General features: G+C 45.4%; 1 protein-coding gene across 1 annotated transcript in view; it reads left to right on the top strand.

Annotated features, from left to right (window-relative positions):
- Positions 1–16,514: 16,514 nt before the first annotated feature.
- The window catches only part of CDK14 (cyclin dependent kinase 14), a 242,454-nt gene continuing 233,353 nt past the window's right edge, over positions 16,515–25,615 (top strand). Inside the window, exons 1-2 of the mRNA XM_056857332.1 lie at positions 16,515–16,611; positions 25,211–25,242. Of these exons, the coding sequence (XP_056713310.1) occupies positions 16,515–16,611; positions 25,211–25,242 (129 nt within the window). The remainder of the gene's footprint in view (positions 16,612–25,210; positions 25,243–25,615) is intronic.

Raw genomic sequence — 25,615 nt, 5'->3', positions numbered from 1 at the left:
ATTATGTCAGTAAACCATTGTGTTAAAAATCTAATTACAATTTGTACCAACAGAAGGAAATAGACCTTGCATTAACAGAACAGAGTGGTCAAAATAGCTTGAGCTGCTGTCGAAACCTGTAGCTGCTTCCAGTGTAATATTTAATAAAATATGCATTCTTCAGCTACTTAAACCATTGGGAACAAACATCCTTCTCTGACCTGTTGGACGTGCTCTTCATCGTGGTCCCCCAAATGTTTCAGGTAAAAAGGTAAAGGTCCCCTGTGTAAGCACCGGGTCATTCCTGACCCATGGGGTGACATCACATCCCAACGTTTCCAAGGCAGACTTTGTTTGCGGGATGGTTTGCCAGTGCCTTCCCCAGTCATCTTCCCTTTACCCCCAGCAAGCTGGGTACTCATTTCACCGACCTTGGAAGGCTGAGTCAACCTTGAGCTGGCTACCTTCAGGTACCTCTTAATAAAATTGCTCTGCCTTTCCAAAATGTTTATGGATCCTATTCTACTCTTGTGACTTGATGCCTTATTGGTAGTTCTACCTTTCTAATGATGTTAGTCGCCTGTGCTTTTGTTCCGTTGCATGGCTCGCCTACAGCCCCTTGTTCAACCTCCTGCCTTAACCCTGAGCTCAGTTTTTGAGGAGGCAATCTGTCTTAATTACTCTTTTCATTTTCTAGTTGGCTTTGCCTTTAAATAAGGGCAGGCAGCTGGTGCTCTGTGTGACCACTGCTTATGATTTCTGATGATGATTGCTGATGCTTCCTCTCCATCTGCTTTAGGTACCTGATGTTTTTTTCCCCTAGCACTTTTGGATATTTAACAGCTGCGGTGGTTATGTTGCACTTCCTTTTGTGCATTTAAAGCTTGAGCTCAGGATGGGGGGGAGTGTTTGGGCAGAGATGGTGCATATATTTTCCTGAGACTGAGCATGTGTAGGCTCAGTTTGGACATTCAGAACCAAGGTGGGAAAAGGAGATTTAATCACCCATACTTTTCACCTGGCCCTTTTTTGGGAGATGGAAGCCTTAGGACACATCATCTTAGTGACTGACAAAACTGTATTCTGCTCCTGGAAAAAAAAACAGTAGTGAACTACGTTCAAACCAAAGTAGCTTTGGTCTTTCCCTAGAACTTTAGGTCAGTGGTGGAGATGGTCTGTGCATAGCTTGGAAAGATAGATGTTGGCAGACCTGTAAACCGGGATAAATGGTTTGCAATATGGGGAAAAGTGCAATTAAAACAGTTCTGAGCTAGTAGCATCTTACAGTAGATTGAATAAGGAGTATCTGTTAAGACTTTGGTGAACTGCGGCAGGGCTAACTTGCCGAATTTATTACTTTTGGGGCATACAATGTGCATCCTGGCAGAGCAGTGGTGTGCAGCCCCCCCCCCATGAAGCTGGGGAAAGGAGGCATTAGCACCTCACGGTCTCCCCCCACCCCAGCTTCTTACTGTGAGAAAACAGCTGGGGAAATGTGGTGTTTTGGGATGCAGCAGAAATTTCCCAGGTGGCAGGTGGGTATTCAGCACACAGCCTCCCAGCTCTAAGAGCAGTGGCATTCTGAAACCTGACCCCCCCCCCAAAAAAAAACACCTGGGAAATTTCTGTATTGTATCCCATAGTCTTGCATTTGTAACAACAACAAATTCCCCAGGGGGCTCACCATGAGGAAACGTCTCCACAATATCTTTGTGTGTGCATGCCCCTAGGATGCAAGAGGAAAATTCTGCTGAGAGGTCAGAATGCTACTGCTCAGGCTGGAGAATAACTGGGGGGGGGGGTCTGCCCCCTTAAAAAAAAAAGAAAAACAGTTACTCAGGCCACAATGGAGCTGTGTAATGTCACGGCCCATTTAGTTCTAGTCAAGATCTTTCATGGCCTGTGCATGAGTTTGAGTTGTGCACCGTTTCACTGTTTCGTGTGTGATGGGCTGGTTTTGGAATCTTTTTCAACCTATCAATGATCTTGTTTCTTAGGCAACATCTTTTAGTGCCTTTTCCAAGTCTTTGCAGAATTGGCTGTATAAAGATTCAGTTATGTCCCTAGTCAGTTCAGCACATTAGTATGTGGTTAGCAGTGGAAAACCTAAAGACATCAGTACCACTGCTTGGGATTTACAAGTGTTGGACTGGGTAACGGGAAAAAACTCGCCCAACTAATTGGGATCTCAAAGGGGTGAGCTACACTACAAATTTTTCAAGCCGAATGGTATCCTTTATGTTGAAAATTAACATCAGGTTATGCAATTTTCTGTGCTTTCTACCAGTCTTCCTAGTATGTCATCTCCCCCAGCTTATGTTTTATTCTTGTTCTTGAATGAGAAATGACTTAGACTTTTTTTTAACCATTATTTTTAGCCAAAACCTGGCTCCCAAAGTAGCTTACGACAATTAAAAAGAACATAAGAAAGGCCATGCCAGATCAGACCAAGGTCCATCAAGTCCAGCAGTTCTGTTCACACAGTGGCCAACCAGGTGCCTCTAGGAAGCCCACAAGCAAGACGACTGTAGCAGCATTATCCTGCCTGTGTTCTAAAGGACCTAATATAATAGGCATGCTCCTCTGATCCTGGACAGAATAGGTATGCATCATGACTAGCATCCATTTTTACTAGTAGCCATGAATACCCCTCTCCTTATGAACATGTCCACTCCCCTCTTAAAGCCTTCCAAGTTGGCAGCCATCACCACATCCCGGGACAGGGAGTTCCACAGTTTAACTATACGTTGTGTGAAGAAATACTTCCTTTTATCTGTTTTGAATCTCTCGCCCTCCAGCTTCAGCAGATGACCCCGTACTCTAGTATTATGAGGGAGAAAAGCTTCTCCCTGTCCAATCTCTCTAAAACAGTGGTTCCCAACCTTTTTTTGACCAGGGACCACAAGGACTTTTTTGTTCAGCGCAGCGACCCCAAGGTTCAAAATAAAAATTCCGAGAATTTGAAAATAAACTTTAATCATAACTGTTAGTTAAACATTAAGCTTAGAATAATATTTGAATATATATTTTATAATAGAGAACTTTTAATTGAAAATATTAATTTATTATGGGTTTATAACTTTGTTTCGCGGACCTTAATTTAGTTCTCGCGGACCCCTGGGGGTCCATGGACCCCTGGTTGGGAACCAGTGCTCTAAAAGGTGCTTGGGAGAAGTCTTGTTGGAAGGGCAGCTTGCTGCTACCTCTTCTCCCTTCTGGCTTCATTGGTGATAGCAATGCGTAACTACATATTTTGGAACAACTAGATCCGTTCTTGAAAACCATTTCATTTCAGTGTATAAAGCAGAAGGAAAAACATTTCATTACATGGGCAATGGTGCGTAAAAAATACCACCCTCGATTGCTTCCTGTGCTTCTGATTTTGTTTGGTTGCCTCAGTGATGGAAGTTACAAAAAAAAACCCTCTCCCACGTCTCCCACAAAGCAGGCTAAAATGTCATAATTTTGTGATGCATCTGAGAGCTGAGTACTTGAAGCTGCTTAAAGATGGTTATGATGCTCACATACACCCCCTGCAGATCCAAACCTGCTTACAACATTGCTCTCCTCTCTTCCATTTTATCCCAACAACAATGACCCTACGAGGTAGGTAAGGCAGAGAGAGTGGCTGGCCCAAGGTCACCCAGTGAGCTTCTGTGACAGACTGGGGATTTGAACTTGGGTCAAGCAGATCCTAATCTGGACACTCGACATCATGCTGGCATGCACATTGGATCTTGTGACTTGAGGAAGACTTTCTGGGCTGATAATGCTTCGTCTGGTCCCTCAGGGCTTTAAGCAGCTTTCTGATCCTTCACTGTACCAGAAATCCCATAGCAGTGGCCAAGTTGGGTCTTTCACAAACACCTCCTCATAAAGCTGTGATCCCTCCTGACAGATTTAGGGCCAGGCTAGCCGTGACGTTGGAGATCCATGACTGGAATGCAGACATATTTGGGTTTTAAAAGCAGCTGTTGGGAGAGGGGGGGACGGATGCGGGGAGGGGCTATTTCTTCCTGCTGTTTCCTCAACTGAAATGACACCCTTGCCCCCCAGGCTCCTTTGAGTCCTGGTAAGGGAAAAGCTAAACGTATGCTACCATGAACAAAATGATTTCCTTTTTGAATTGAGTAAATGGGTATTGGTGTGTGTGTGTGTGTGTGTCTTTCAGTGCTGCGTTCAGAGGCAGATCTACTGTGAAACTAATGAAGCTTAAGCTTTAGGACCTCTAATCCCGGAGGGCCCCCCGAAGCAACTTGTTTTAATGAGTGAATTTCTCAACCAAATCGATGAGAGTTTTTTAGTGATCGTATCATAAGCCGATGGGTTGAAATACTTAATACTGACTTTAGAATATGCTCTAATACCCATCTCATATGGCCTGCAAATGTCCCTGTAATTGGTCAAATTTCAAAATTTTCTTGGGGGCTTGCAGAGCTCCAATTCCGAGCTGTAAGGGCTCACTGAGCTCGCCAGAATCTATTCACAGCCTACATTTTGGCAGCTGGATCCTCAAATCCTTCGTTGGTGCACGGCTTAAAAGTTCTGTAGTTTTATTTCGTCACTGTATGGCCCATTTTCAAGGACTCCACCCCACTCCCCTGTTCTCCACCATTTCGGCCTCAAGGTCCTTGCAAGGGCAGCAAGGCCCTTTGGATTTTGTTGGACGATGCCCTATTGTTGCTGGTTGCAAAGGGGCCCCTGTAACAGTTCAAGCTTCAGGGTCCCGAAAATGTAGGTCCGCCACTGGCTGCATTCCTGGATGGTATTGGTGGCCCATTTTTCTCTCTCCCCCCCCCCACACTACTTTTTAGGGCCTAAGACCAGGCAACTCTACTTCATGCCAGTGTAATTCCATAACTGTAGTGTTATGGACTACATTCCCTTGCCTGAAAGCTTCAGGTGCGTGTAGCAGTCTACAGCAAAGAGGGTTACTGGCAGTCGGTTCCTATTGATCCTGCCTGAGGTTCTGATTCTGCCACTTAGAACTCCAGGGGGAGCAACTTTTCTGGTCTTTCATTGCAGCCCTTAATAATTGCTGGCTGCCTTCTTGATTTTCGTACTGCTGGTATGCAACTCTGTAGATGCTGTCACCGTGGCTGCTCTGCAGAGGTTGGACTTGATTTCTCTCGAGATTTTTGTTTTATTTTTTTATTTCTTTTAGTCCTCCTTTCTCGCTGAGCCTCAAGGAAGATTACATTTTTTTAAAAACGCAATCCAGAAGACAGTACAAGGCACCCCGTAAACAATGCAGTGACTGTATTGCAACAAATTAGAGAGCAATGCAGTACGAGCAAACTTGTAGATGCGTTCAGCCAACCACAGCTCTTATTTTCTTTATAGAAATGCCCACCGGAACAATTCTGTTCTTCATTTTGGCGGAATGGGTGGAGCTTTGGGAGCTTTCCAGAACACCATTCCACTGGGTAGAAGCCACAGTAGAGAAAGCTCAGGTATGGCCAGCTCATACCCATTTGGTGGGTAGTCCTTTCAAAAGACTTTGCTCAGGGGAGTGAAGCTGTCACCATGGGGCTCCAAGGGTGATTTCTGTAAGAACCTCAGGGGGTGGGGCGGAAGGGCTGGCGTTTGGCAGCTGATGCTAAATTTTTAATTTGTTGTGGGGAAGACCTGTTTTACACACTACCTACTTTAGAGAACGGAGTTTTTAACGAATGCATTGAATCAAACTGAAATTCCCCTTCTAAATTCTTGAACATATATAGTATGCTTTTTTACTTGCCCCTGACCTTGAAAATATACAGTATTAGCAGTAAAAATTGTGGGGTAAAACGATGAGAGAAAGTGTTGGCATTCAAGTGAACAATCCACCAGGAGACGATGCTACTATACAACCCTCTAGAAAATAATGGGAGAGGGCCTGCGCAGAGCGTGGCTTTTTCGCCAGACAACCTCTCGAGGGACGGTGTTCAAAGTGATCTTTGTATTTCTTTATTTTGAAGCATATAACGTCTCTTTCCTCCCCCTTTGTTTAGGCTCTTGGATCATCACACCATTTCTGTCCAGGATAAGAAAATGGCGCATACATAGGACAGCGCTCCTGTGGTCCCACAAGGCAGCCGACGATGAGCAAATACTGTCAGAGGGAGGATAATAATAAAGCAGCTCTGAACTGAACAATAACCACTCCGTTGTTCCAAGGCTGGTTGCCAGAGGGCGCTGCTGAGCGGCCAGCATTCTGTGCGCTCCGTCCTCCACACCTCAGCAGGGTGATGCAGGGATCGCCCAAGCAAATGAGGATGCCTGGAGAGGTGGGTGAGAATAAGGAAGAGTTCGGCACAGCACAGCAACCCTTGTCTACAAGTGTGTGGGCTGGGCAAGGAGTGGCATGTGAGGCCCATGAGGACAGATCTCACCTGGCAGGCCAAGAGGACTGCGTGGGTATGGAGGTGGGTTTTCAGGCCCAGGGAGGGATTGTTTGAAATGGGCTTTGGCTTTAAAAGGAAGAAGGTGGGAATGGCTGGGCTGAATGCACAGCGCATAACATGCAGTTTGATTTGCCCAACAAGATAAGAGGGCAGCCAATCGATATAGCATCCTAACCCATTACTATTTCAACTGCTGTGTGCCTATTGCTAACTGGGATTGGAAGGCTGCAAAAATAAAAATACGAATACTTTATACAGTATATAATTGCATGCATTCAACGTGCTTTGCGTGCCTTAGCACTGAAACTCTTGCAGTGGTTTTGGAGGGCAGCTCAGTGTGCTGCACACCCACCCACCCACTACTGCCTATTTGGAGCTGTAAAAAAGAGCAGTGACTTGCTTAAGGCCTCCTCCTGAGATATGAATGGGTGACTTCTTGGTTTGCAGCTGATAATCCCATAAAAAGAGCATTCCCACCAGCCACGATTCGCTCTGTAGCAGCAAGTGGTCGGCTTGGATTAAGCTTTAAAAAGCTCAGTAAGAGTGAGGCTAATAGGGGCTAGTAATTTAATTTTATATCAATCGGTCATCGGAACAGAAGTGCTTTGCTCTCTGCTAGGGACCCATCTTCAAACACCCTCTAATCCTCCCTATCCGACAGTTTGGTCTTTTCAAGGTGAGTGGACTGGCATAAACATGAATTTTCTTTGGCAGTGGAGAGATTTATGAAGTGTTTACACCAAGCTGTCAGGTGGAGTCCTGACAAGATTATGCTTTCCTGGTCAGGCGCTATTGTTGGCAACCTTTTCTTTCTGCAAACGATACTTCGGCTTATTCAGAAAGTCCCCTTGTTCGCACTGAACAGTCAGTCAGCCCGAGCGCAATTACATTCCTGAGGCATAATGCAATCTCTCCGAGCATCAGACACAAAGCACTCAAACCTGACGAATAAATATTTAATTTTATTTATGCTACCAACTTATGCAGAAGCCACGCCATTTATAGTCTAATAGAACCGGAATGTAGCGTTAGCACAATGCTCTGGAAAATCCCAAGGAGAAAGGTGCCACTCTCATGAAAGGGGCACATCATGTGGTTTCTTGCCTTGGAACCGGTTCTGTCTTGCAAAGGCTCCAGAAGGCTCCAGAAGTGACGAAGGCTCCAGAAGACCCTGTAGGACAGAAATAGTTCCCGGCTTCTAGTCCCTGTTTTGTCACTGACACTATTTTGGCCTTGTTGACATATTGCAAGAATTGTCCTGCTTCAGAGTTTAGCTCTTTCCTTGGGGGTTCCAGAAATCTCACAAGGGGGCACCTGTGAGAGCTGGTGTGGTGTAGTGGCTAGACTGATGGACTACAATCTGGGAGACCCAGATTCGATTCCCCACTCAGCCATGTAAGCTCACTGGGTGACCTTGGGCCGGTCACATACTCTCAGCCTAACCTACCTTACAGGGCTGATGTGAGGAAAAAAGCAGAGAAGAAGAGTTGGTTTTTATATGCCTACTTTCTCTACCACTTAAGGAAGAATCAAACTGGCTTATAACACCTTCCCTTCCCCTCCCCACAACAGACACCTTGTGAGGTAGGTGGGGCTGAGAGAGTGTGACTTGCCCAAGGTCACCCAGCTGGCTTCATGTGTAGGAGTGGGGAAAACCAACCCGGTTCACCAGATTACAGTCTGCCACTCATGTGGAGGAGTGGGGAATCAAACCCGGTTCTCCAGATGAGAGTCCACCGCTCTTAACCACTACACCACGCTGGCTCTCAGCCAGAGGAGAATGATGTAAGTCATTTTCCCCCACTGGGAAGAAAGGTGGAGTACAAATGAAGAATTGTTTTAATGTAGCTACAAGTATATTCATGCTATGTTCCCACATAGTGCTATTTCACATTCTACCGCTGCACATTTTGAACTGTGATAACATAGTTGAAAGAGTTAGTATGTGTTCAATCCAAAGGTTGTTTTTACCAGCTGAAGAAAGGGGGTGGTTTTTGTTGATTCCTCCCCTCTTGGCAGACCACCTTCCCACCTGTGCTGCCCCCCCCCCAAGGAGCAGCATTTTGGGGGCATCAGTAGGCTGCAAGGTGGGCAAGAGGGGGAAGTTCCATTCCACTGGCGAAAATGTTTTCTATCGGTGGAAATTGAACTTTGGCTTTAATTCCATGTTTTTCTAGTATAACATAAGCCCAAACTCTTAGCTTTAAATCAGTGGAGAGTGGGACACTGAGGAATTCATGTATACAGCATCTACAGCCAGGTGGCAAAGAGTGTTCTGGCATGTGTAACAGTGGAGAATTGTGTGTATGAAAATAGAAACGTGCTGGTAGCACCAAGATTCTCATACCAAGGACCTGAGACTCTCATACCATGGTTAATGGGAGCCAGATTCAGGCTTGTCCTTCCACGGGCTGGCATTCTCTTCTCCCACCGCCCATTTTTGTGTGGATGAAGGAAAGCCATAAACTAAACCTTGTGCTCATCTTCCAAGCCAAGAATTGCAAACCACAACCAAGGGCTTGGATGTTAAGAGCTGAAAACGATGAATTTGCGCTTTCTGTTTGACTTGCTCTCTAGTATTTTCTTTTGTGGGTTTTTGTGTGTGATCGCATCACCATGAGCATATGTAACTGTGGAGGTTTACTATTCTCTAGTCTCAACAGCCATGTGTCTGACATTTTCCAGTTATTCTTAACAGTAATAGTAGATGTGTGTGTGTGGGGGGGGAACTCTTGAGCGTTCCTTGAAAGTATCAGAAATAATATTTGCCCACATGGCTTGATAAAATATTGTAACTTACCGTACAGTAAGTGATGGAAATGAGGATGAAACTTGGTGATTTGCTATTGAAAAGTAGTGGTAGATTCATTTTCCTCTCTTCTATGCTTCTGAATATTGCCGGTAAAGTCAGTATTTAGCAACGTTCTAGCTTTTAACATATATTAACACCTCCCAATGGGCCACCTGAAAGAGAAACAATATTTTCAACACTCTGGAAAAGTGTGGGCAATAACTGAAGCTGCTCCATGGTCACTTATCTGTAATTAGAAGTTGCATTATGAAAAGGTGATTTACAGAGTTCAGGTATACATGGAAGCTGTCTGTGAGGGAACGATGTCCCCTTGGCTCTTACTGACAGGCCCCTCATATCCTAAATGGGGGTGGTGGCTGAAGTGTGACCATCACCTCACTTTCTGCAGAAAGAGGGAGTGATATTTCCATGCAAGTGTCACTCTGCCTACTTCAGGCACAAAGTTCTGCCTGTAATGTGATTTTCATATTCTTTGTGTCCTTGTGAGGAGAGCCTTCCCACACGTGCCTTTCAGTGAGGGCGAGGGGTGTCATTTCGGTGTCCCTGTTCAAGCCTGCGATAGTGCTTGTGTCGTACGACCTCTTTGTCCGCATTATCGACAACTAAAATGAACTCTTACGCCGGGCGTGGTGCTGGAGAGCTTTCAAAATACTTTCATCTACTCCTGGGCTGATGCTGTCGTCAGCCTGGCCCTCTAATAAGAACATGCATTCGGCAACGGTCCTGGTCCTCCCGCCGTAATCGATCGCCTCTTCATTTTTCAGAATGACTCAGCTTGACACAACGGCAGTGCCTGACCTCGAGGTTTGTGCCAAGAGATTTCTTCCCTGGAAGTCAGTCAAGGAGATGTTGAAATTAATGGGCAGGAGTGCGTTTTTCCCCCCCAGTCCTTCCCTTTGTCCCTTCACCCCACCCTCATTCTTTAACAATATCCTTTGATAGCTGCTCTGGGTCTAGTGCTTGTAGCCAATCTGCTTGTCTTTCCCATAATATGAAATTCCTTCTTGTTATAAGCATGCTACTTTTTAAAAGACGCATGATGTGTTGGCAGCTTCTAACACACCACAGATTAAATGAATAGACACAGACCTTTTTCACATTGTGTCACATCTGGAAACAAGAGAGAGAAACGCTAGTTATTGTACCCATGCTTAGCATGTGACATTGGACAATTGATTGACCTCCATGAAGTCGAGGGACTGGCTCCAGACTAAATTGGCAATTTCTGCAGATTCCCCCTTCCTGCTGCAGACCCCACTCATGTGGTTCTTCAGGGCTCTCTGTTCCTCCCCCCCCCCAAGAGCACCATTTTGCTGAGCGCAGAGGGAGGCAGAAAAGTTCAATTTTGTTGATGGAAAATTTAGCTTGGATCCAGCCCAATTCCCACCCCCATTTCAGAGTTACGTTGTTAAGCTATGCAAACAGTAAATACCAATATCAAAACTTTTAGTGGCATAAAATACACAAGTCAGACAGTAAAAAATATTGCATAAGCCAAACTATTACAGTTATAGAACAGCCTTCACCTCGGAGTTTTATCAAAGCACATTTTTATAACACTCTGCAAGATTTGGCCCCTTTCACCGTTATACTGGAAGAACTATTATTCAGGAGAAAGGACACCTTAGCAGAATCAGAAAGTCCTGTCTTCAAACAGTAAATAAAATAAAGCTGCCTCACAAGGGAGGGTTTTATGGGAGTAACCCTTTGAATACCAGTGCCAGGTGGCAAAGTCAGATGAAGGTCTCAACCTCTGTGCCCTGCTGTTGGTCCTCCTGAGTACCTGGTTAGCTACTGGTTGAGGCAGGATGCCGGACTAGACAGGACACTGGTCTGATCCATTAGGGCTCTTCTTACGTTCTTATCTCCAGGGTAGCACAGGGCCATCAGTGGCTTTTTAGTCCAGCAAGGAGTCAATGGGAAACTGTTTCACATAGGGTTAGTACATGCAGTTATTAATTATGCTTTTGGGGATCATGCAGGAGTAGGTTGTAGAATGCTAGGCTGGTCATGACCCTGACTTGGCTAGCTTGATCTTATCAGATCTCAGAAGTTAAGCAGGGTCCACCATGGCAAGTATTTGGATGGGAGACTTCCCCAGAATACTGGGGCTGTGATGGGAGGCAGGCAATGCCAAACCACCTCCCTCTTGCCTTGGAAACCCTCCGGGGTCGCCATAAATAAGCCGTGACTTGATAGCAACAGAAAAGGCTGGTCATGAGCTTATCAGCAGCCATGCACATTGCTGGCTCAGAGAGCAAACTGACCTTATAAACCGGCCCAATGGTGGTAATAATAGCAATATAGTGACTTCATTCTAGTTTGAGCTTTCCCGTTGCTAGGAAAGTCTTTACACACCCATATGCAAAATGCAGCGTTCATCAAGTTTGACGTAAACAAAACATCCAATCATGCCCTTGCCATCCTTCAAAGTACAACGATCAAAGGTGCCCTTTAAAATGTCAAGTGTCACAAACAACCCAGTGTTGCCTCCTGACACTTGATTTGAGTCTAGCAGCCCCTTGGAGACCAACAAGATTTTCAGGGTGTGAGCTTTTTAGAGGCAAAGCTCCCTTTGTCAGATATCTGATGAAGGGCATTTTAACTCTTGAAAGGTTATACGCTGAAAATCTTGTTGGTTTCTAGGGTGCTGCTGGACTCATATCTAGCTATTCTACAGCAGACCGACTCGGCTACCCTCCTGAAACTACTGAGGCTTGTGTTATCTGGAAGTTGTGGAGAAGAGAGGGCGAGGGGGTCATATGTCTGCATACATTTCACTTATCTGTCCACAAGCAATTGTTGAGAAAGGCAGAATGATAGAGTTAGGAGATATACAGGCCATTTGTTCAACTTCTGATGTTTCCTGAATCCTCAGCTGGTTTTTGCCAATAAACTCTACATAGTTGTGTGCATCCTTACGTTGGTTGAAACTTAGGATGCCCTTTTTCACTTTTTTTGGGTTTTGTTTCCCTGGATCTCCTCTTGTTCTTCAACTGTGCAATGGGCCTACAACGTTGCTTCATTCCTTCTCAGCATACCTAGCCAGGTTAGGATCAACCAGCATACATTAAGATCCTTTTAGATTTTTTTTTGCTTTGAGCCTGGGGATGAATATCGAATTCCAAAGCTTGCTTTCTGCTGTCCAACCATGAAATCTGTATTAGCAATACCATCAATGTCCTATGGGGAAGTCCACAGATCAGCTGCCTTAGCAGCTTCTTTATTAGCTCCTTTTGTCAGGAATTAGCGGAAGCCCAAATCTGAGCATTGTCTGGAAGGCAAAAGTGTTCTCCTTAAGTGACGCCGGGCGAGTAGAGTACATTGATGGTGTGTCTTGCTGGAAGATGACAAGCTAGCTAGGGAATGGATGTTTGAATAAACGGACTATTGAATAAATGCTCGGTTGAGTCTGGACAATGTTACACTGCCAGTCTCTTTGCTCGTAGCGTGGCTAGTCTGTGGAGGTCTGCTGTAAGGGCAGGCAGACTATGGGACAAAGTGCTAACATGTCCTCTCCTTGACCCAATGCAAGATTCTTAATCTTCATTACAAAGACATTCCTGACATTTACACTGGCTATGCCTGCATCCTGGCTTCCAGGGGCAGCAAATCCAGTTCTGTTCCATGTATGATGGCCAGAAGCTCTGCTGGGCCAACAATGCTCCTGGTATGTTGACCAAAGGCGTAGTCCAGGAACAGAAAAGATGCTCATTAAAGCTGCTTTTGCTAATGTACGCCTCTTCCATAGGCCTCTATGCATGTTCCCAATCTACAACTTGCTTATGCTACAGCATTTTCCATTTTTTTAAATAGTACTACTGTGGAATTAATGGGCAGTAGATTGCAGCTACAGTTTAATACAAGAAGAAGAGTTGGTTTTTATATGCTGCCTTTCTCTACCACTTAAGGAAGACTCAGACCAGCTTACAATCACTTTCCCTTCCCCTCCCCTCCCTACAACAGACACCCTGTGAGGTAGGTGAGGCTGAGAGAGCTCTTAATAGAACTGTAACTTGCCCAAGGTCAACCAGCTGGCTTCATGTGTAGGAACGGGGAATCAAACCCGGTTCTCCAGATCAGACTCCACCGCTCCAAACCACTGCTTGTACCCACTACACAAGCTGGCTCTCAAGTTTTTGTTCTCCCAGCAAAACTGTTGTTACTGGTAGATGTCTATTTTAAAATTACAGCATACTTTAAGACAAAATTTCATAGAATGTTGTATACGCACCAGGAAGCTAATGTGTAGAACATGAGCTATGAGCGGAAGATCTCTGATTCAAATCTCATTTCAGCCATACACTTACCAATGGCCTGGTGTGAGCCACTGACCCTGTAACATTTGCCCATCATCTGTACTATTAGGATTACTACAGGCCTACCTTACAGATTTGGTGTAGAGTTAAGATAAACAAAATGTTCTGAGCACTTTTAATGCTATATAAATGCTAAATCATACTTTAATAACACTGGAACTGAATAGAAAAGTTCCATAGTTCAATAGCATGTTTTAATTTTGAATTTTTCATTTTATTCTATGTAATAGAGACATAATTTATATTCTGTGGTTGAACAAGTCCAGTGTTCAAATACAGACTGCATGGAAATCTTACTGTATCTCAGTAGGCATACAGCAAATGCAGACACCTTTTCCCCTAGTGCAGAATATCGTTGGAATTCACCTGGCCTAATTACTGTGTTAAAATTCAACATTGCTTGTGTACATTTGCTTTTTTGTTTTTGTGTTGAAATGTTAGCTAAGCTTCTCTTACACAAACACTGACCTAGCGTTATGTGAACAGCAAAAACTGGAAGAGGAAGTTAAGTAATTGGGTTGCGTTAATCTAAAATAGAGTAAGCCTTAGGCGGAGTAACATTGTTGCTTCATTAGAAAGAATAAGATTGTTTTCAGGCTACTCAAGGTCTTTTACACTAGGGGAGTGTTTAGAATACAAAGTACAACATCACTGACCAAGCTTTAAAACATTCATAAGAAGCAGGGCCAGTTCATTAATCCAAATATTTTCCCCTTCCAATACTGGAATAAATTAGGACCATCTACAATAATTTTTCAAATTGCTGATGTTAGTAGTCCAAATATCTCAACAAGCAAGATCAGAGTGAATTGCCGCTCTATGGTGTTAATATCTATCTCAGGAAGCAAACCAAGACCTTGTATGTTAGAGTTCGTGCCTTGTGCATGCATACAGGAGAGGTCGAAATGAACCTTAGATGCACTGCAGCTGTGAATGGTGGATCAGTGTGGTACAAAGGTTAGTGTGTCAGGCTAGGATCTGAGAGACCCAGATTGCAATCTCCCCTCTGCCATGGAAGCTCGCTTGGGTAATCCTAGGCCAGCCACGCACGCTCAGCCTTACCTACCTCACAGGGCTGTTGTGAGGAGAAAATGAGAACGAGATAAGCTTCTTCGAGTCCCCATTGAAGAGGAAGGTGGAGAGGGGGTATAAACGAAGTAAATGCTCAAAGTTGGACTCTACTGGAGTCAAGCGGACTGGCTCAGCCCATTTTACCACCTGGGGCCTCCGCCACCTCATCTTCCCGCCTTTGTGCCCCAGGTCGCTTATGAATTAGCCCCCTCTCCTTCAGCGGGGCTTGAACATAAGAAAAGTCATTAGATTCAATATATTTTGGTGTCACCTTTAGCATTCGGTGGAAGCAGTCACTAAAAAACGGGGGCTTGTTACCAGTTACAAGGGGATAGATACTCCTATAGGGGAGGCACTGTGGCTCAGGCGCAGAGTCTCTGTTTTGCATGCAGGAGGTCGCAGGTTCAACCCCTGGCATCTCCAGCTTAAAAAGACCTCCAGATGTGAAAGAGCTCTACTTGATAGCCTGGAGAGCTGCTGCCAGTCTGAGTAGACAAGACTGACCTTACATCAGAACCTAAGAAAGGCCCTGCTGGATCAGACCCTTGCCTTTTATCCCTTAGAAGCTCCTTGATCAATTGACCTTGAGCAGCGTATATCTAGTGTTGGAGGGATATAAGGATCGAAACAAATCTTGCCACTGACAATGTAGCCTTGGGGTCCCTGTTGCTTAGTAAAAAAAGGCATTATGTCAGTCAGAGAGGCATTGAATTTGTATATTAAAGGAGGAAATACAGTGCGGTTGAAGTTCCTTGTAAAAGCGGCATTCCAAAAGGGCATGGGCGAATGTGTCAATAGAGCCAGAAGAGCAAGGGCAGATCCTGTCTGAGAATGGTATATTCAGAATTCTGTCCTGCATTACCATAGAAGGGTTAGCATTCAATCTAGCCAAGCAAAAAGCTCTACAGAGACGAGGAGTTGTCAGGTAATATGTATAAGGATCAGACCCAGGCCCCTCAAGTCCAGCAGTCTGCTCACACAGGGGCCAACCAGGTGCCTCAAGGAAGACGCCTGCAGCAGCACCATCCTGCCTGTGCTCAACAGCACCCAAGATAATAGGGCTGCTCCTCTGATCCTGGAGAAGCAGGTCTGCATCAGGACTAGTATCCATTTGGGATAGAAGAGGGAAGACAGAGTAGATTTATGTAGTAGTATTATATATTGTAGATCAAAACAAAGGTTTAGAAGGGATTAAATGACAATGTTAATTAAATGTATGGAACTGTATAATAAAAAAATATATTAAAAGGAAAAAAAAAAGGGACTAGTCTCCATTTTCACTAGTAGCCACGGCGAGCCCTCTCCTCCAGGACGCGCGCGCCCCGACGGCCAAGGGGAGCAAAAGCTCCCGCCGCGGCCGGGGGAAAGAGGGAGAAAGGGAAGAGAAACCCCCCGGCCAGCCGGCGTCCCCGGGCCGGGCCAATGAGCGAGGCGGGAAGGGGAAAGAGGGGCGGGGCGTGGGCGGCCTGGGAGCCTCCCCCTCCGAGGGGAGGGCGGCCGGAGCAGCTGCTTCTCCTTAGCGGCGGGCAGCCCTTCGCCGGAGCTGGCGGCGCCTCCTCTCCTGGCAGGACTTTCCCTTGCCTTCCCTCTGTTCGCAGGGCTGCCTCCTCCCTTCCTCCTCCTCCGTCCCCGGGTCTTTGGCCTTCTCTCCGCTCTGGTCCTCCCCCCGGATTGTTCTCTCTCTCTCCCCCCCTTTCCTAGAGGGAGAAGCCCCCTTCCTCTCCCTTCTCCTCCTCCTCCACCCCTCATTGTCTGGCGGGGCGCGCTGCCCCGTTGCAAGGCAGCGATGGGCGCGGGGAAGGCTGCGCCGGCGGCGTCTGCTGCCGCTCCAGGCACCACGTAGAGGGGGAGCCCCTCCGACCGGGTTGAGGAGCCCCCAGCGGGAGCGCGCCGGCCCGCCTCGCGGACTGGGGGCGCGGGGCTCGAGCCCGGCCTCCTCCTCGCCAGATGTGCGACCTGCGGGACTCGCAGCCCGCCGCCGAGAAGAAGCTCAGCAGGATGAAAAAGTTGCGGCGAACTTTGTCGGAGAGTTTCGGCCGGATCGGTGAGCGGCCGGCGGGCGGGGCGGGGCGGGGCGGGGGGGCCGTGGGGCTGGCCCCGGCTGCAGGAGGGGCGCCTCGCCTGCCCGGAGCGGGGCATTCCTTCCCCTGGCGCCTCCCTCGGGGGTCGCGCGGCCGGCTCTCCATTGCCCCGCTTTGGGATCTTCACCCCAGAGAATACACACGGGCCATTTATGCCTGGGAAGTTTCGCCTTGGATCTGCCGCTCTCTAGATGCCCGGTTGCCCCATCTGAATGCTCCAAACTCTGCATGGGGGGGGGGGATTATTTTGCAGTTTTAAGAATTTGGATGGGGGGGGGGAATGTGCATCTGGAGAGCGGCAAAGCCAAGGCGGAACCTCCCGTGCATAAATGGCCCATTGGGGAAGCTCTTACGGAGCAACCCTCAACGCAGTTAGGCTCGTCTCCATCCATTGAAGTTAATGGGTTTAGATCGTTGATGTGGTCACTACGCTCCCTGGACGCTATTTTGTTTTTGGAGCGTGCAACATCTGGATGGATGTTAGCGTCGCATTCCGATCCGATGCGCGTTAACCTGGAGCGGCGTCACGCAGAGCCCGGCGCGGCTGCTTACTTCAGGGCTGCGAAATGCGTGCGTTTATCGCACAGAGTGAGAGTTCAAATCTGCGTTGGATCGCACCCATCGCGGGTAAAATCACAACACTCTGGTGCATACAATGTGTGGGAATGGCTCGTGTGGCAAGGGGACTATAACACGTGTCTGTGACTGAGTGACAGCTGCCTTGGTTGAACTGGGGTGCAAGAAGAGAGTTTTACCAGCATGCCCAATATGGGGTGTTTGTGTGCGTTATATAGCTGGAAATTGGGCCATGTATATTGAGAAGAAATGAGTCATAAATGTTAGCTGTCCTCCTTTTTTCTCCAGAGAAGAGGATAATAAGTGCGTTAAATGAGCACTGGCATTTAATGGGGTGGCTTTGTAGCTCATATCCATTAACCTTAGGAATCCTTGCCATAACAGGAATTTCTTGTGTTTGGGCACCAGTGGCCGTGCTCAATAGCAGTCATGGTAAAGCTGCAGAGGGAAAGAATGCCTTTTAACTGCTCCGTTGATGGAGTAGGAATCGGCTTTGAGCCTCCCAGATGGTTCAGTGGTAAGAGGAAACCATCCTTGGAATTTGGACTTTGGTCAGAATATTCCAGCCAGGCTAACTTTGGATGTGGAAGTCTTCCCCTCTCTTCTAACTGACCCTTCCCCCTTTCCTTGAGTTTTCGGTTAATACGCCCTAAATCTACAGTTCTGCTGCCCAGCTGACTTACAAAGAGCGTGCTGGCTCATCCACAATGCAGAACAAATGCGCTGCTAGGCTCTCCTTTTGTTTCTGGGGTTGTGTGTTTCGTCCCCCGGCCAAAGTGATACAGAAATAGTAACCACAAACTGTTCAGATTGGGTTTGGCGTGAATGGTCTGTTTCTGTCAAATCTTATGATCGTTCTCCCCCCGCCCCACTCCCCGCCTGACACGGGGAGCCTTTTGTATCTCTAACTTTTATTACTATCCTCGCCTGGAGTAAAGTGTGGGTGTGTGCTGCTAGTCTGAAGGCGAATAAGGCACAGGTTTCCTGCTTTCACAGCCCGGCTCTGAGCGTTTCCTAGAATTCTTTAGAGATGTCTTTACTTCCAGATAAGTACCATTGATTTGAAAAGGACTTCAGCGTATGCTGGAACGCAGTGTGAAGCTCTGAATCTAAGCATACTTGCTACGGAGCACGTCCCTTTGGAATTCAGGATAATTCCCTTCCAAATAAACTTAGCAGTGAGCTCTTCACCATTCATTGCTAGGCATATGCATAGTAGTATCCTCTGTACCGTTAAGGATGGAGCTCTTTCTGCTGGAAGAGATGGATAGCAAAGAGCAACGATGCTCTGAGAGTCAGCGCTGCGGACTTTCTCACGAGCCTGATTGTGAACGGTTGAAAAAAGGCAGCAGCAGCCAATTGAATGCAAAGCGTACTTTTGTTTCTGGTCGTCCGGCTTTGAAAGCCCATTGCAACCTAAGGCAAAAGTGAACAAGTTTAATTCTTCTTCCTGAGGCTCTCCGTTTTTGATATGTTTTATTATTTTCAATAAGCTCACTGAAGCAGGAAACATTCCAAACTGGTAGAGCAATATTTTTTATTTGAACCAATGTTTTAAAGTAATGTCAGTTTTTGAGTTATCCGGGACATCTTTTAGCTGAAAGCTTAAAAAAAGTTTTTCTAAAAAAAGGGAGGAGGGAGGGGAAGGTGCACAGTTCTGTCTTTTATCTTCACAACAACCCTAGGGGGTTTGAGCCTGGGTTCTCCTCAGCCCTAGTTTAACTTCTGCACCACACTGCCTAGTCACTTCTGTAGCTCTAATCTTTCATCTGTCTGCTGGTACATACTGTGCAGCCTTGCCCCTGCTGATGTGAAGTTTGTATTAGCTGCCCACATCCAAATTTCGGATATCAGTAACCACTTTTGTTTGTTTCTATTTTTCCTTAAATAACTAGGCACATTTTATCTGTCTTAGAGTTTTTGTTCCTGCTTCTTTGGCAAAAATCTTTACCCATCAAAACTTTCCCCCCATCAAATCGTTTCCAGTTTGTGCGTTGAAAGTATATAAACTACTTTTATCATAGTATATGATTAAATGAGTTGTTTTCTGTTGCTCCTGAACCAACTGGTTGAAATTAAAATCAAAACAGTTTCCGTCTTGACATTAGGAAGAATTTTCTAACTGTTAGAGCAGTTCCTCAGTGGAACAGGCTTCCTCAGGAGGTAGTAAGCTCTCCTTCCCTGGAGGTTTTTAAGAAGAGGTTAGATGGCCATTTGTCAGCAATGCTGATTCTGTGACCTTAGGCAGATTATGAGAGGGAAGGCATCTTGGCCATCTTCTGGTCACTGGGGGTGTGCGGTGGGGAGGTAGTTGTGAATGTCCTGCATTGTGCAGGGGGTTCGACTAGATGACCCTGGTGATCCCTTCCAACTCTATAATTCTATGATTCTATATTATGGAGCTTTTTTTTAGTTTAGAAAAAAGTTGGCTAATGGCTATTACGATAGAGGTTTATAAGATAATGCCTTGTTTGAGAGGGTGAGCAGATAATTTTTCTCTCTTGTAATATGTTGGGGTCATCAGATAAAAACACTGGCGGTAAATTCAAGATAGACAAAAGGAATTACTTCTCTGCAAAACGAATCATTCATGTATGGCAGAAGATATGGTTTGGCTTACCCCCAATTCCAGATCATTTGTGAACAAACTAAACTCCACCAGTTTCAGTGCTGATCTCTGTGGGACCCCACGGCTTGCTTGCTGCCTTTGTGAGAGCTACCCATTTGCCCTTGTCACTTGCGTCTGATAATATAACCAGTTACCACAAGAAGATCTGTCTTCTTATCCCTTGACTTCTCTGTTTACTCAAGCACCTGGGGTAAGGGGCTTTGTCAATAACTTTTACGAAGACCAGGTTTATAATTTTAATGGGTTGTAGTTATCCTCATTTCACCCTGAGCGAGCTCCCAAAATTTGATGAGGCAGGACTTCCCTGTACACAAGTTATGCTGTAAAGGGCTTGTTCCTCAATCTTCCTAATAATTTTATCTTTAATAAGTGTCCACAAAATTATTCAGAATACAGATAGTAGACTGGTTGCCTGTGCTTTTCTGGATTTCATGTTGATTACTTAATAAAAGAGATATTACGTTTGCTACTGTCCAGTCCTCTGGTAGGGAGGGAGACTTTAAAAGTGCATTTGACAAATTAACAAAGGAGAGGCCTATTAATAGCTGTTGTTCTTGATAGCTAAAGGGACCTCTGTATTTGGAGGCAGTGGGGCCATTGCATACCAGTACACTTGAACACGTGAAGCTGCCTTATACTGAACCAGACCCTTGGTCCATCGAAGTCAGTATTGTCTACTCAGACTGGCAGTGGCTCTCCAGGGTCTCAGGCAGAGGCCTTTCACATTACCTACTTGCCTAGTCCCTTTAACTGGAGATGCCAAGGATTGAACCTGGGACCCTCTGCATGCCAAGCAGATGCTCTACCACTGAGCCACGCCCCCTCCCCAGTACCAGGGTGGCAACACTGGGGGAGGCTGTCCTCTGTGAATTCTCCTTGTAAGCTTTGCAGGGGTATCTGGTTGGGTGCTCTGGGGTCCCATCAGTCAAGACTGCTCTTATGCCAGCATCAGCTCTTGAAAAGACATTCCTAAAGGGGGCGGGAAGCTCCTACTTGACTAGCTGGTGTATATGGGACTCCTTCAAATTAACATAAAACATAACACAACCTCATGTTAGTCAAAGAGCTACTCAATGAGTTATTTACTTAAAATAGAAACTCGTGTTTAAATAACTCCTTGTTTGGGGTGATATGAGGACCTCATGAAACTGCCGAATTAAATCAATAATACATAGGAGATATTTTTTTTTAAAAAGAGAATGCATTTCTTTATGTTTCCATTATTGGTGGCAATACTTGATAGTTATTGGTGAATTGATTTTTGGGACTATTTTGAAGTGAAAAACCTTGGAGGGTCGGTGTGTCATGATTTGAACACACATGAACACACATGAAGCTGCCTTATACCGAATCAGACTCTTGGTCCATCAAAGTCAGTATTGTCTTCTCAGACTGGCAGGGGCTCTCCAGGGTCTCAGGCAGGGGTCTGCAGTCAACACCCCCAATGGCCGAGGGCTCCTGGAAGCGCTGTGCCTTATAAAAGCCATTGAGAGAAGTGCCCATGGAATATGGGCAGTTTCTGCTGTGCCCAGTCCCTTGATTTTTCAAGCAAACAGAAGTGAAAGCTGCCAAAATGTCTAAGCTGGGCCTTTCTTGCAACAGCCAGTTCTGCACATTAATTATGAAAGGTTTGAAGAAGGACTTATTTATACAATATTTTTTTCAGCCACCTCTCCAGAGAACCTGTTTGAAGTGGCTTACAAAATAAAACATAAAACACAGTAAAAGTCGTTAACAGTTTGAAAACAAATCCAGCCAAAGCATAAAGAAGCACAAAACACTGAGCAGCTTAAAAGGAGTCCTATAAAATATTCCCTAAGATAAAAGCAGACTATAAAAGTGATGTAAGGAGAAAACCCCATAACTAACAGCCTGGGTAGAAAGAAACATTTTGGCCTGGTGCTTAAAAGAGAGTAGACTAGGTTTCAGGTGAGCCTCAAGGGGAAGGGCGTTTTACCAGTGTGGTGCCACTACTGAAAAAGCCCTGTCTCTGGTCTTCACTTTGTCAGATGGGGGCACAGAGAGGAGGGCTTGTGAGGAAGATTTCAGCTGGCAGGCAGTATGGGAGGAGGCATTTTTTCAAGGACCTTGACCCCAAGCCATTTAGGGCCTTAACGTTAAGAGTGCCGGGAAGCATGGGCACAATTGTCTTTCCCAAAACTCAGCTCTTACTCAATGAAATTAGCCAATAATTCCAAAAGAATGCATACGCTACTCAGAGTATTGCCATATATAGGAAAAGTACCACCTACTTAACCCTTTCCAGTCACACAGATGCATTCAAGAGACAGCCTACATGAGAAGACAGCCTGGGACTGGAGTTCTAGTGTTACAAGAAACTTCTTGCTAACCTTCTCTATGCTCATAATCTTTCAAAACTCTAGCACAAAGTGTGCTTTTTCTCCCTATGCTCTCCACCCCATTGAGTTTTTTTTTTAAATGGAAGTTGCATCTTTAAACATCAGATCATAGGGAAGAAATTTCCATTCATTGTAGGGACCACGTACTTCCCCCATTTTGTTCAACTTTTCCTGTATCATTTCCCACTTTGATTTCCCCCCCTTTAGTTGGGAACTCCAGTGCTGTAAACAGTATTCTAAATGTGGATGGTGCATGAATTAATGGCAGGGTACCATTCTATTCCTCTGTTTATTATACACTTGGGGAACTTGTTAATGTTAAATCTGTCTGCAAAACTGTTCGCATAATACTTGGACTAGCGTAGTTCTGCAAACCAGGCTCTTGAAAGCTTTAAAAATGTAGCATGTAAAGCTTGAGTAAATAATTCCTTTCGAATCTAAGTATAAAGGGTTATCTCTGATGTAAAGAGGAAAAATGTTCTTGGGAGCAAAGCCAAATTCCAAGTCTGGAGCAAATATTTACATCCCAGGGGATCATCCTATGACAATAACACACATTTATAATCCACACGAATAACTGTGAATAACCTCTACAAATCAGAAGAGGGCCTAACTAACTGCCTTCGCTTTCCTCATGGGAGGAGAGAGTGTTTAAAAGAAAGGTTTCTGCTGCCTGTGGACTGCTAGTTCTGAACAAATCTTCTTCTACATCTGCTAGTTTTCTGTGTGCACAGCTTGCTGATGAGGGGACTCTGAGAATATGACTTCGCTGAGCAGAGTATGAGCTGGCTTTATGTCACCATTACCACTTGTGTGGCTTCACTGTGGTAATGATACCGGATGGGGATCAGTAGAATTAGAATGGCCACCTGCCAGTTGGATAGAGCCTAAGAAAGCTGAAGTATATATACAACCCCCCACCCCTTGTTACAACTCCTTTGGCTATTATGCTTTTGCAATTGTTCAGTGTGTATTCTTTTTTTCAAGGGGACACCCTTTCATAGTAAGCAGGGGATGTGGAAGTGTAAGAGTCTGTGCCAACACCAGAACTCTTACAAAGGAGTAATTGCCAGCCCTTAGTGTAAAATTCAGGGCTTTCTTTTTTCTGTGCCCAGGTTACCACCATTTAATTTGGCCGGTGCACACTGGATGCGGAATTTAGGCTGTTTGCAATTCCATTCCCACTCTTCTCCTGTGCTCACATAACATTTTTCTCTTTGCTTCCTTAATAATAAAGCCTTATCCTGAGTTCAGTGGAAAAATCTGTACTGTGTTGCAGTCTGTGCAGCGGGGAAAAGAAGCATTTTGATAATTTTGTTGTTTGAAACCCAGGCCTTGCCAGCAAAATTGCCCAGCTGGTCTAGTTATCTGGCTATGAAGCTGATAACGCTAGTTGTAATAAACCTTCTAGGTGTGAGACTTGGATAGGGTCGCCAGCCTCCAGGTAGTAGCTGGAGATCTCCTGCTATTACAACTGATCTCCAGCAGACACAAATCAGTTCACCTGGAGAAAATGGCCACTTCAGCAGTTGGACTCTATGGCATTGAAGTCCCTCCCCTCCCCAAACTCCCCCCTCCTCAGGCTCCACCCCAAAAACCTCCCGCCAGTGGCGAAGAGGGACCTGGCAACCCTAGACTTGGAGAGAGTCGCTGCCATGCAGCCTTTGGTTCTGCCTGGTGGACAACGTTCGTGAAATAACTTTTACTAACTTGCCAGGAAATTCAAAGTTAGCGAGGGTTGTGTATATCTCTGACTTTGAGGCTGAGACAGCGTAATAGCTGACAGTGTAGTCCTAAGCAGTGTTCCACCTTGGCTTCAGTGGACTTAGAACAGCGTAACTTTGCTTAACATTGCACTGTTAATTTTTTCTTGATCTGGGTTTCTAAGGTCATTACACTCCCCCCCCCCCCGTGTTAAATTCATGAAGTAGAAAAAGGGTTACAAAGAGTAAGCATATTAGTGGCTCACAGCCAGGGTACCCAGAAGCTTTCACTTTTTGTCAGGCATCTGAAAGCTGGAAGCAAATCCTTGCTTTACAGTCACGCTCGCTAGAATCTCCCTTCTTCCCTAAATGAACACATGAAGCTGCCTTATACTGAATCAGACCCTTGGTCCATCAAAGTCAGTATTGTCTACTCAGACCGGCAGTGGCTCTCCAGGGTTTCAGGCAGGGGTCTTTCACATCACCTCCTTGCCTCGTCCCTTGAACTGGAGATGCCGGGGATTGAACCTGGGACCTTCTGCATGCCAAGCAGAGGCTCTGCCACTGAGTCACGGCCCCTCCCCATGGCAGTGTGGTTATTGTCATGAATGGCCATCCACTAATCTTGGCTGTGGCTCTTCAGTACTTGAATCACTTGAGTGACTGGGAAGGACAGGAAGAAATTACAGGCGGTACTTTTCCTATCCAGGACGACACCTTGGGCAGTGTGTGTTCTTTTGGAATTGTTAGTTTTAGTTAGGGTGTGAACTGGGAACATTGTGAATTTCCTTTGTATGACGAGACCTTTATGTAATAGCTGCCAGCTGGCTTGGAATCTCACATAAATTGTGAATGTTCAATTAGAATTAAATACAGCAGAGTGTCAGACTAGGAACTGGGACACCCAGGTTCAAATCCCCACTCTGCCAAGGAAGCTTGCTAGGTGATCTCAGGCCAGCCATGTACACTCAGCCTAACCTGCCTCACAGGATTGTTGTGGGGATAAAATGGAGAAGGAGCAAACAGTGTTATAAGCCAGTCTGGGTCTCCATTGGGATGTGACTAATGTCAGCGTAGCTGAATATTGTGTTAGATATTAGTTAAAAGATATGTTATGTATTTTCTCCGACTCTGTTTCTTGCTCACCTTTTTGATATTGGTGTGCAGAATGTATTATGAATGTTAATGTTTTATAAATACACAGGAATATTTTCTTTGACTTTGTATCCAAGCATTCCATAACTTATTGATGCATTTCAAGTAACCCTTTCTGTCTTCTCTCTTTTTTTTAAAGCCTTGAAGAAAGATGATAATGGCTTTGATGAGGTAAGTTAAATGGCTTAATTTTACTCCTGAAAGCTGTGGAAATGTCTGACATTGTGTCATTTGTGGATATGTTTTGTATCTCTGACTTTCTTGACCTTTGGATGTCATGCTTCACAGAAGACACTGGGATGAGTATTGGTTTCCATGTAAGATTAAACTGATGTTTATTAAGTGCTTTTTCAAAGCCAGTGTCCTGTATTGACCGAGTACCCTCAATGTTTAAGCCTGGTCACTTCTGTAGAAAACGTATGTATGTAATCTATATGCCGGTGCTTGATGACTTGGTACTAAATAATAGATTTATCTTTGTTAGGATGAGATCTGGACAAACCAATTTCAGGATACCGTGTCATTAGATGACTGAACAGCATTG

This window comes from Euleptes europaea, chromosome 11 (assembly GCF_029931775.1).
Source record: "Euleptes europaea isolate rEulEur1 chromosome 11, rEulEur1.hap1, whole genome shotgun sequence".
NCBI lineage: Eukaryota > Metazoa > Chordata > Lepidosauria > Squamata > Sphaerodactylidae > Euleptes > Euleptes europaea.
This window is presented reverse-complemented; position numbering and strand designations above follow the sequence as displayed.